The following is a 12,033-nucleotide window of genomic DNA, read 5'->3' as shown; positions in this document are numbered from 1 at the left end:
AGACCTGGCTAAAGTGAACACAAATCTCACACTGATTTCAAAAGACTCTTTGGTTAAAAAGAAGCCACTGCCCTGACGATACTTGTTGTTTACAATGCTTCTTTTGAAAGGGCTCACGTTGGCATCATTACTTTGAACAAACAATAGTTTAGATACCATTTCTGTGTTGGTTTTTTTTTCAAATATCTTGTATATTTATTTTCATTAAACAATTTTTTTTTTTTTTTTTAATTACACAAACTGCATAGATAGATTTCCTTAAGAGACAATGTATGAGCACTTTCACGTAGAGAGTATGTATTTCTACTGTTCCATAGAGATGGGTCTGTAAGACTTCATACAGTTTGTGGGATATACCAATTGTGTCTACTTGTAGAGATGGCAAACTCCAAGACATTTATGGGCGAAATGTACAACTTAGTAATATTTACATGAGCCTGGAAGGTAAAAGGTTTTCAACTTGTTTTGTGGAAGAATATGCAACTCATAAGATCTGGAGATAAGAAAATCCCCATGTCTTTGATGGCTGATCACTTCTCTAGAGAAAAAAAAGTTTCCTTAGGAACACCACTAGCTCCATTTTTTAATGATATTGTGCCATTCCACAAATACTGCGCATTTATGCAAGTCTGAAACCAGACATTTACATCTGCAAATGCACATCAGTAACCCTAGCAGTTATTAAATTGCCTCATGGACTAAATTTAGATTTCAGAATTGTTCTGACAGATAAGATGTGAATAATTGTACCTTTAGCATTTTCAGTGATACTGAAATTGCTTTTAATAAATTACTTTTAGAGGTGAAATCATTCAAGACTTCAGATTTTGTGCTGAAACTGTGCATCATATAAGGTGGGAGATACAAAAGTCTCATCCAAGTTAATAGCGTCAGATCTCCCTGCCTTTCTGGCATTGACATCTGCTTCTCAGATGAAAATTGACAAGCAATTATTCGTATCAATAAAATTTGAGGAAGAAAAGAAATATTACTTCATGTATAATGAAAGACAACAAATCCTCAGCCATTTGAACAAATCCTGACTCTAAAAAGAGACGTTTTATAGAACTCAGTGAAATATATTTTCAAACTGAAAGTAATGGTCTTCACTCAACTTCAAAACAAACATTGCCTCTGCTTGAGCAGAGAACTGGACCAGACAACCTCCAGCAGTCCTTTCTCAATCTCAACCATTCTATCATTGTGACTCAAACTATCAAAGACAAATTCTAAATTACTCTCATGTTTTCTGTGCCGTGTTTTTCACCACGTTTTGTGCTGTGTTCACCATGTTCAATGCTAGCCAATCTACATATAAAATAAGATATCTACCAGAAGTTTACAGTTTAAACAGACAAAATTAAGAAGTAATGGAAGAAAAGGTTATACTACTTTTACAGATAGAAAACTGTAGGCACAGAAAGCTTGTTTCCCATTTAATCAAACAGGATTCTTCACTCTGATGGCAGTATCAGGAGCCTTAATTCAGCTTTAGATGTAATGTATGTGGTATACACTGGGCTTAGTATAATAGAGAATAAGTCTGGAATGAAGCAAAGTGCTCAAGGTTACAAATTATACCTCTGAAAAAGACTAAAATTTAACTCTTCTCACATACAATGCAATGTGTAAACACAAAGATTTCCATTTTCTAGAAAGAGATTATTTAATTAACAATGCAAAGAGTTCAAAAAACCCTACGGTAATTTAAGATACAAAGACAACGGAAAAAAATACACTTTGTTTTACTATGCTTCTTGTTATAATTGTGAAAAATTACCTTTCTAACCATATTGCTAGAATATTGTTGTTCTTTATGTATACACATATATTCACAAAAAAATGCTTTTCACCTGAAAGGCAAAAAGCAGCTCACCTGGAAAAGATTTCTTTTTGCATGTGTATCTCCATAACTCTCAGCCATTGCAGGGTTATCAGTAGCGGTATGTAACGCTCTGAGAGTAATAATACCAAGCATCAAATACCTGTTTGATACTCAGAAGTAAAGAAATTTTTTCTCAGACACAAAACTTAAGTCATCCCAGGTGCAGTCACAATCTCCCTCAGACAATGAGTTAACTCCACATAATTCAAAAGCAAGAATCACTAACATAAGAGTACACAATATGACTGATATCATTTTCCATCTTGCATAATGGCAAAATTTACACTCCATTAAGGATTATGTCCTATGAGAAGCTGAGGACCTTCGCTGCCTGATACAGAACTCGGAGAGATCTGAATGTGTTTAGCAACTGAAAGGACTGTGCACTGAATAGCTATAGATTGTTTTTATTGTGTCAGAAACACAGTTCTTTTCTGCTCTGGGTAGAACATCCTGCTGAGGATGTTCTGTTGAGCAGAAAGAGCTTAAGAGTTTCAAAAGGAAAAACAATTATCGTAAAAAGTACTGATATTCCTACTGCATCAACAAAAATTACTTCTATCAGCAAGACAGTGTCATGTCAAAGTACTTTATTATTGTCATACTAAACTAGAAATTAATAACTTAATACATCAAGTTAAAATGGAGAATCTCCACATTCTTAGTAAGGCCTCATATGTTTCATTTTTTTATATTCTCTCATCACATTTGAGCTAATGAGACATTCACTACTTCAAGTAAGCATTTTATCTAAGATTTCATTCTCTACAACTAGTCAAATGAACAAAAAAGAACAGTGATAATAAATTAGATTTATCAGAAAAATGCCTAAATATCAACTACAAATGTTGTCTCTTCTTTCTAGGTCCAGGATAAAAGCAATAATTATGACTACTTCTTCAGAAAATCCTTTTTGATTATTATTTTGTATAACTGCATATATTCTTGTCTTCAGGCTAGAAAAATAAATTTTTGCATGAGTGAAAATAATGCACCAACTGGGTCTGAGGGCAGAGGACTTCAGAGGAACAGCATCCAAAATGCAGGATTAAGAACAGAAAGCACTCAAACTAAAGTGAGCTTCTTGTTCAAAAGTGCTTATTGGGTTATACCACAGTGAAAGACTTCTGATATTAAACTTCTCTAGTGGCTTTTTTTGCAATTAACAAGTAGGGGAAACAAGCTGAAAAGGCATTCTTGCATAAGAAAGAAGTCTGTAGTCTATTTCTTCAGATCTAATCAATATTGTGCCAACACCACACCTTTCCAAAGTTCAGTCCAGGTGACAATCAGTTCAGGGGCAGTAAGAACCAGCAAGACTGCTGAAGAGAGAGAAGAAAGGGCAACATTTTAAAAGATTTACACACTTTCATTAATTATCATCCAGTTTATGCGCACCTACGGTGAACAGTAATTCATTTGGGGCTCCAATTGCATGGTCCTATAATCTCTCTCAGTAGGTCAGCAATGACATTTCACAGTATAACTGTAGAAGGACTGCAAAATATGGGAAATGGATTTAACAGTGGTGTTCATTGAAATGGATATTTCATTAGAACTTCACAGATTACATTCTTTTTTTTTCCCTGTGTTTTCTAAGTAAAGTCAAAAATTAGCATTCATCTGTAAAATCTTCACAGTTCTGGTCTTAGCTTTCTGAGCAAGACTCTGCCTACCCTAATCAGTGAAAGTACTCCTGCAGTCAGCAGATTCCATTCTCAGACCAGCTGAAAATCTCAGTGTCTGGAAATCTCTCAACTTGTACCAGGTTTTTAGTTCTACAAATCAGTAATGGCACTAAACATACAAATTTCCTTCTCAAATTTGATGCATACATTCTGAATAGTAAAATAGCATTGATCCACAAAAAGAATTTACACAATTTGAAAGTGTTAAGATAAGTTACATACAACTGCTTTCCCTCAACTTGTCTTTATGCTTGCAAAATTTGTCCTACAGCAAATAAACTATGTGCTCCTTTACCTTGCTTGACCTAAGTGCAGACATTTCAGTGTTTAGAGCTGAACAATGTATTTTATCTGAAAAAAAGTTTTCAACAAAACAACAGTCAACTAAAATACAGCATCAATATCTTTCTGAATGCTAAAGCTGCAGTGCAAATTGAAGAGATTAAATATGCAAAATGCAGCACAGCATTTATAATTATTATTTTAAATCTAACAGATTTCAAAGGCTACACTATGCAGTAAAGTAGCCAGGTTTTGCTTTAAGCATATTAACTTAAAGACAAAAAGGATATCAACTGGTATCCATACATATTACAGTATTCTTCACCTTCAAAAAAGAAGAATATTTTACATGGCTTGCTTTGACTGCATATGAGTATATTAACAGTAGTATGACATTTGTGAAAAGCAGATAAACTACCAGATCTTTCAAATAACCTAAAATAAAAGACAAACTTTGGAGATAGACACAAAAATCTTTATTTGTCCTTAAATGAACTAACAGCATTCCATAGCATGTCTTTTTTTTTTGTTAATAAGAATTTCTCATTAGTACCTATCTGAAATGAATTCTCTCTGTACAGCTATATATATAAATGTATAACTAACAACTGGTTCCCATATGCTGTCGCCTGAATATGTTGTTGCCAGGCAACCGCTATAAAGCATTTTGCACTGCTTGCAAAAATCTGAATGAGTGATTTGAAGCAAGATTATTTCAAAAAACTAGAAAGAAAAGTCACTATGGGAATGACATGAATAATTCCTTGTGCATTTCAAGGATTCGTAGAGAACGTTCCTTACATAATAACTGATTTGTGAAAGGACAACTCCTTTGAGCAGTATTTGAAGGGCATTTTACAACAACAAAAAAAAAAGTGTGTTGTATGCATCCGGCTAATGTTCCCTCTTGGATTCTGAGCCAAAGCCATGGAAGTTAATGGGTTCCTTTAAATTGACTTCAGGGTCTTTGATCAGGTCTTTAATGTCTATCATAGAACAAAAATGACAGCCTACTAAACGAGAAACCAAAAGGCCATCATCCCACAAGAGAGGCAAAATGCAAATAAAATGTTGCCATCTCAACATTGACAAGAGAAGAAGGTCAAGTCTACAAACACTTCTTGGCATAATCTTCATACAGCTGAGGTGTAATCTCCCTGAGGCTAATGATATTACACACAAGGGTAAAATAGTAGCATTTATAATCCACTGATAACAAGGAAGCAACATGCTACCTGCAAGAGAGAAACTATTTGTCCCTTTAAATAGGTACCATCCATTACAAAGTTTACAGATACTTGGCTACCAGACCTCTTGAGAATTAAGTGAAAAAACACATCAAGGGAAGCAATTGGGAAACAGCAAACTCGGAAGCACTTAATACAAGTCTGACTCACAAGTTTCTTTAAATGCAGAGATTAGTGAAAATCGGACTTCTGTTCTTCTTTACAGTGGCTGCAGCACAGTTCTTTCCATTTGCTGCATAATATGCTTAATCAATAAGAACTGCTCCAAAGCTCAAAATGATTGTTCTTTCCATAATAACCTAATTGGAAATCCATACATTTTCCATTTAATTCTGCAAAACATTCGTGTAACTGTAGCACAAAAAAAAAAAGTACTGAAAGCACTAATTACTAGTATTTAAAATGATACTTTCAATATTAAGTAGTAAATGTGACTACTGTCCTTAATGGATTACAGCAAAATCCTTTTAATTCTCTACCTTAGCTTGTCTAGAACTAGCATGAAAAATGAACTCTCTTACTTGAAAGCAATCTGGCATCTAAATCATGTCAGACTGGAGCTTCACTGAAACTAAAATAATGTATTACAAACAGGAATTAAGTTTTTAAAGTTTCATTTGAATTATTTTCATGCTCTGAGATGTAACGCACACTTCAGATCACGTGTTAGTATGTAATTAGAAATGCCATTCTCAATATTTTCAGAAAGTATGAGCAGATTTGCCGTAGAAAATACCACAAAATAATATATGAAAAAGACATCCATCCTAGGCTGCACTGCTTACTTGGGCTTTTCTATTTATTTGTTTCTTGTTCTATGGAAACTCAAGGAATGAGAACCTTCTGCTCTACCCTCTGCATTCATCAGGACCTCATTGCAAAGCCACTGTGGTCAATCAACAGTTTCAGGCTTGGGACATTTGGCAGATCTTTTCACTTTCTTCACCCTAAATATACACATAGCAACAATTAAATGTCAGGATTTTGTAAAACATGTAAACTGCGCTATTTCAAGAGTAACTCGGCAGCAATCACAGCTTCACATTCATAACATTGTTAGCACTGATTGATTGATTGAAAACAGGGTTAAGGGCAGGAGGAGAAACACTCTGTTCCTCTCCAGAGAGCTGCTTGTAATGATTTAAAAGCATGGTTAGAAATAGAGGGTTTATGCAGTAAAACTTTTCATTTGGTGACTAACAGCAACCTGTTATTTATTACTCAATCAAGACTGACTGGCAGGTACAATTTTCTCTTTGGATAGCAGAATTAGGGTATAAGTTGAACCAATCAGGGAATAATTCTACTCAGTACGTAGAAACACATAAACCCCAGTATTTATTCACCAACTGAGTGAGAATTTCCATTAAACAGGATTCTTTTGTTCTCCAATCCAAGCTTGCCAAAAATTAGACAAAAACAAACAAGCAAAAAGATTGAGACTTCGAAGGTTGATTTGGGTCATAACAAGACAATCGAAGTGACACAACGCTCATTTTTAATTGGACTTCCTAAGGTGACATCAAATTGTTTTTCTTCTAAGAAGCAGCACTTCAACAAGGCATGAAATCCTTGCAGCTTAGTTTATTAAGAGACAACAAAGGGATTCCAATCTGATACAGGAAAGTTTCAGCTATGAGCACAGCCAGTGCAGTACAAAATTGTGTCATATGAATTTTAATGTAACACAACTATGAAAGACTCCAAAAGAACAAAGGCAGTACAGTCCTATTCCACACTACACAAATGACCTATTCTGATCTCAACAGCACACCACATTACAATCAAATTTATTTCAAAAGAGGGTCGCACAGGTCAAATGTAATGGCTGCAAGAATGAGGTATTTCCTTTATGTGGTATTAGAGAAAAGCAAAATATCAAACAGTGCAGGAATGCCAGAGCTTTGAAAGGAAAGGCATATTTGGGCTACAGAGAAACTGGATCTTAAAAAGATGTTTTAATTACAGCTCTCCTTACCGACTATAGCTTCCAAATTTCAAGGATGTTTGACATCTTCATAGAGGAATTGCTAGTATACATACGAGAGAGGGTACTACATAGATTTCAATGCAAGTTTAAAGTGTCAAGACACCATAGATATGCTTTATATACAGCCCACGCTTAACAAAGTAAGAGGACAGCATACCTCCTCTAACTGGCTGGATAATTCTTCCCAGCCTAACAACATGCAGGAGCCATGACACTAACAGCAGAGGCAGATGGCAGCTCATAATAACAACGGAGGGGATGGTAACGCTCCCCCATTTTGGCATGCTGAGGATCCAACTCCAAATCAAAAGCGACATAGAAATACCAGAACATCAGAGTTTGCCTGAAAATATTAGACTCTCAGGAAGTGGAGTGCATTAAAATGTTTATCTTAAATAGTTCCTAGTCCCGACTTCTCAGTTCAGCATGGATGCTTGCCCATTCTCTTTGGCTGGACATACTTGCTCATAATATAAATCTAATCTGAGTGCACATGGGGAGGAGGTAGCCAGGGTAGCAAGCACCCAGTGCAAGGTATAGCCGTAATAAGGCAAAGGTAAATGTGGTACCTTGTAAGAAAAACAAAATCATGAAGAGTTTCTATTTCTCAAAGTACAAAATCAATAAGGAAGGTACACAGAAGAAGCCTTACAACTAAGCCTTCTGAAAACTAAATTCTTTGGAAATCAAATTCTATCTGAAAATTCACCCCAAGCCCAAGGTTCTTTAGAAGATATGCGATATGCTACCTGCTTTTGCCTTCCACTATTATGTCACTCAACGATACCTGGAACTTCACAGACTGCATTACATTGAAGCATCTTCCCTTTGATTCTCAGCCAGGGCTCCCTCAGACACAGAACAAGAAAGGAATAAAAGCTGTACTGGAAGAATTTCCATCATGAGCTGGCCACCAGCCTGAAGGTTAGCATTAGTTTTATTGCCCAAATCTAGCACTACAATTGGCATTAGCCACCTCAGCTCTCCTAGTTCTAATCTACATTTCAGGAGACATCAAAATATTTATAAGATGTAACCATTATCTCCCCCAAAAATAAATTTAAAAAAAAAATCAATAATTTCCAGAATGTAAAAATTAAGCATAACTAGCTTGAGAATTCTACACGTAGATAGAATTCTATTTCAAAATGATCTCACACTTGAGCTTCCATAGCCCATAGCACCCTTCCTTCCCCACCTTTTAGTATTTTTTTGAAGGTTAAAAAGTATTCATTTGTTAACAAACATTTGTATCCCTTGCATTCTCTTACAAATGGCAGCTCTACTATAATTCATTAAGGTCTGCATTAGGAGACAGATATAAGGGAAAAAATAGAAACCTTTAATGTTTCACTTGGTGAATAAAAACTGCATTAATTTAGAAATTCAGTCACCAGAATCCAATTAGCTATGGATATATACTCACATATTCATACCTTTCAACCATCACATCTCATTTGAATTTCGATGCTATTTTCTACAAAATACTCTCTATTTTACATTGTATTTAATAGATTTTTCTATTTCAGATTCAGATATGCATCCTCATATATCATACTTAAGCTTATGCTACCACCCGCCTGAGGCTGTGTGGTCAAAATTGTCACCCCCACACACCTCATCATGAGCAGAACATTCTCCATAGATGCTGTAAGAACTGTTTCACTCCTGCATGGTGCAGAAGGATGAGAATCTTTCTGACCGTAAACAATATCCACTCAAAAAAAAAAAAAAAAAAAAAAAAAAAAAAGCAGTTACCCACATTAAGCTGTGCCACAATGAAATATCACCACTTTCACCGTTTCACTTTCAGAAGCCAGCAGATTACCATAATGTAAACTCTACAATTGTTGCATATATATCATACACATAGGTATATAAAAGTACCTGCATATATAGAGATGTGCACATACACCATTTCACACCCAGATGCTCTGAATTACCTTCAAATACAAACTTGCAAATCAGGCAGATTGACTCTGTCTCCAACTAACAGCACCAAGGTGTTTTGATAGCACTGCCCACCAGCAGCACTGAGCTGGAACAAGACTGACCTGCAAAGGTTAAGCAGAGGACTGCCAGCAACAATCTGAGGCTCAGGAATTGTTTCTTCAATTAACCAGTGACCAATTCTGATTTGTGGAGCAAATCCTGGGTTGCAAAACCATTAAAGGCAGCACTCATTCTCTTCGGATTTACACCTTCTCTCAAACGTTTGAACTTAGCTCTATTAAAGACTCTGACCAAACTCCTCCTTGCTCTTTTGGCATTAACACCCCTGCCAAGACAAGAAAGTGCTCCAAAGGTCAGTTTACAGCTTGTCTCCCACCTTCCTGCATGCTATGTCTACGAGGAGAGCACAGCAGCCCTGGAGAGGAGGGGAGGGAGGAGGAGATAAACATTAGCACTGTGATAAGCTTGCAGTATGTGACTTGCAGGGGGCAGATTTCACATGGCCACTGCATTTCAGGGAAAGCAGGAGATGGAACCCACCTTGCTGCAGGGAAGATCAGGTAGGGACCCAGGTTTCTCCACACACCCAGCAACAGTACAACAAGGTGAACTTAAAGCAGGGCAAACCCCAGCTCTTCTCCAGGTCTGATTCCCAGCCTGCAGGGAGCCCAGTCTCTTGGGACTGCTGGCAACACCAGCAGCTGTCTGAGGCAGCAGAGGCCTTGGAGCTACCAGCTCCCTGCACCTCCTTTTTTTTCTGACACTCCAAAGAGCAGGAGAACGGTCAACCAGATAAGTCCTAGGAACACCAGAAGTTGCAAAGATCCTGACCCCTGCCCCACGGCACACACCACACTCCAACTTTGTGCTTTTCCAAGGCTCGCTGCATCCCACCAGCAAAAGCGTTTGTGGCACTCAATGATAACACGTTCTTGCCCTCAGACTCGGCGAGCACCAGCGGCCGGCACCCTCAGCCACGAGCTGCCCCAACCACAAGAACTGTCTCTTCTGCAGCCACTCGCCCCCGTGCAACCCCAGCTCCTCGAGCCCCATCCCTCCAGCTCCCCTCCGCCCTGACTGAAGACGGCCCCTTCCCACAACACTAGGGCGGGGGCAGAAGCCCCGTACAAAGTTTTGCCAGAGCCTGCCGGCGCCTCCCGCCCTCTTTCCATCAAAGCCCCCACAAAGAATGGGGCAGCCGGGGAAGGGACGCCCGTGCCGCGCGCCCCGGGGCCGAAGGGACGCCCGCCGCCGCCCGCTGACAGTGAGCCCGGAGCCGCTGGCTGAGAGCGACGCCTCGAAGCGCCCGGCTCGCCGCGAGATGCCGTGGCAGCACATCCCTCCAGCTCGGAGGGGATGGGAGCGAAGTCCGGCCGCTAGCAGCGGTGAGAGCAGCAGCAGGTCGCCGCGCCCTGCGTTGCCGGCCCCGACCCGGGGCACCGCCGCCCCCAGTGCCTCGCCCCCAGCGGCGAAGGAGAGCTCACTCACCCCCAGCTTTCTGCTGCGAATTTTCACGTAGCCCTGCTTGACTATATCGTTAAAGTTGGAGGCCATGGCCAGCGCTGTCTGCTTCCTCCCCTCCGCGCCCGGAGTCCTCCTCCTCCTCCTCTGCCGCCTCTTCCTCCTTCCCCGGGCCCTCCTGGGTGCCGCCGGCCGCCGGCTCCCGAGGCGCCTCTGGCATCCAGGCAGCGGCGGGGCCGCGCTCCGCTCCGCTCCGCCCCGCGCTCCTCCCGCGGGTTCCGCTCCGCGCCGGCCCCAGTAGCAGAGGGTCCTCGACTCTTGCACCGGCCCCTCGCCTCACCCCGGCTGCCACCGCCCTGCCTGCCAGCCCCGCTGCGCGGCTGCCCGCTCCTACGGCCGGGGGAGCGGGAGGGGCAGCGGGCGGAACAGGGCGGGGACACCGCCCCCGGCGCCGCGGTCGCGCAGCCCGCCTCTAGGCCGGCCCTACCCGCAGCTCGCCGCCGCGAGCTGCCGGAGCCGCGGGGAGGCGGTGAGGGGGGCCGGGGCCTGTGCAGGGGAAGCCTGGGCTGAGAGCAGGAGCTCGGTTCGGCCTCGTCGACTTTGGCCGCTGGTGGAGCTGTGAGAGCCGGGTGGCTGTGCCCGGGTGGCATAACCGTGGGGACAGACACAGGGGGGCACCATGCCGTGCTTGCATGAGTCCGAGGGGACATGAAGGTGCCCAATGCCGAACGCTGGAATGTCGCGTCGGTGCAGCTAACCTGGATGGAACAGACATTGAAACTACAGAAGTAGGGAATGAAAAACTTGAAAAGTGAGGTGCTATACACAGGTACTCAGTGCCCCCTGCAGCGGTAGCCATGCCTTTCGTTAGTTACACTGTTCCTTGTGGTGGATCTATGAAAAAGAATGAATTCTGAAAGAAAGATAAAAGCCAACAAGCTAGATAATGGTTAGAAGAGATCAGGAAAAAAAATGTACTGAAGCTGCTTGCCTTTGGATTAGTTATGGGCAAAACAGGCAAGAATGAATTTGGACTGCTTGAGGAAAGAAAACTACAAATGATGGATAGGAGAGTGGGTGTGTTACTGTTGTGCTGAGAAAATGCCCTCCATAAATGTTCTCAGTGAAGAAGTTAGGTTATTAATGAAAGTTTCATAGGTTATTATCCTACATAATCCTTTTCTGAGGCACCTCTACCTTCAAGTTTGGTGTATCAGCACTTTATACATTGTATCCCTACACGTGCAAAGCACACTAAGACTAAACATGTATGGATAGTTAAAAGTTTGCCTGGTTTATTTGGGTATTTTAAATCAATAGGTAATATTCTTAGCAAATAGGATGTGAAGTTTTTGTTGTAACATTTTTGCAGATTAAACCTGTTGAATTGAACTTTCTCAGCAAAGCTTTCGTGAACTTGCTGGGGATGAATCTTGCAGCAAATAGGGAAGAAAACTGATTATGGTATTTGGAATGATGAGGGAAAGCTTTGTAACTGCACTCTATACACATGAATGGGGAAAATGG

General features: G+C 40.6%; 1 protein-coding gene across 1 annotated transcript in view; it reads right to left on the bottom strand.

Annotated features, from left to right (window-relative positions):
- DOK6 (docking protein 6) overlaps nucleotides 1-10,599 on the bottom strand; it is a gene marked incomplete at both ends in the record, with an annotated part of 234,919 nt that extends 224,320 nt beyond the window's left edge. Inside the window, one exon of the mRNA XM_079533609.1 lies at nucleotides 10,534-10,599. Coding sequence (XP_079389735.1) covers nucleotides 10,534-10,599 — 66 coding nt within the window. The remainder of the gene's footprint in view (nucleotides 1-10,533) is intronic.
- Between the last annotated feature and the right edge of the window lie 1,434 nt (nucleotides 10,600-12,033).

Source organism: Tetrao urogallus, assembly GCF_951394365.1.
Source record: "Tetrao urogallus genome assembly, chromosome: 3".
Lineage (NCBI taxonomy): Eukaryota > Metazoa > Chordata > Aves > Galliformes > Phasianidae > Tetrao > Tetrao urogallus.
The sequence above is the reverse complement of the archived record's forward strand: the minus strand, read 5'-3'. Positions and strand labels throughout refer to the sequence as shown.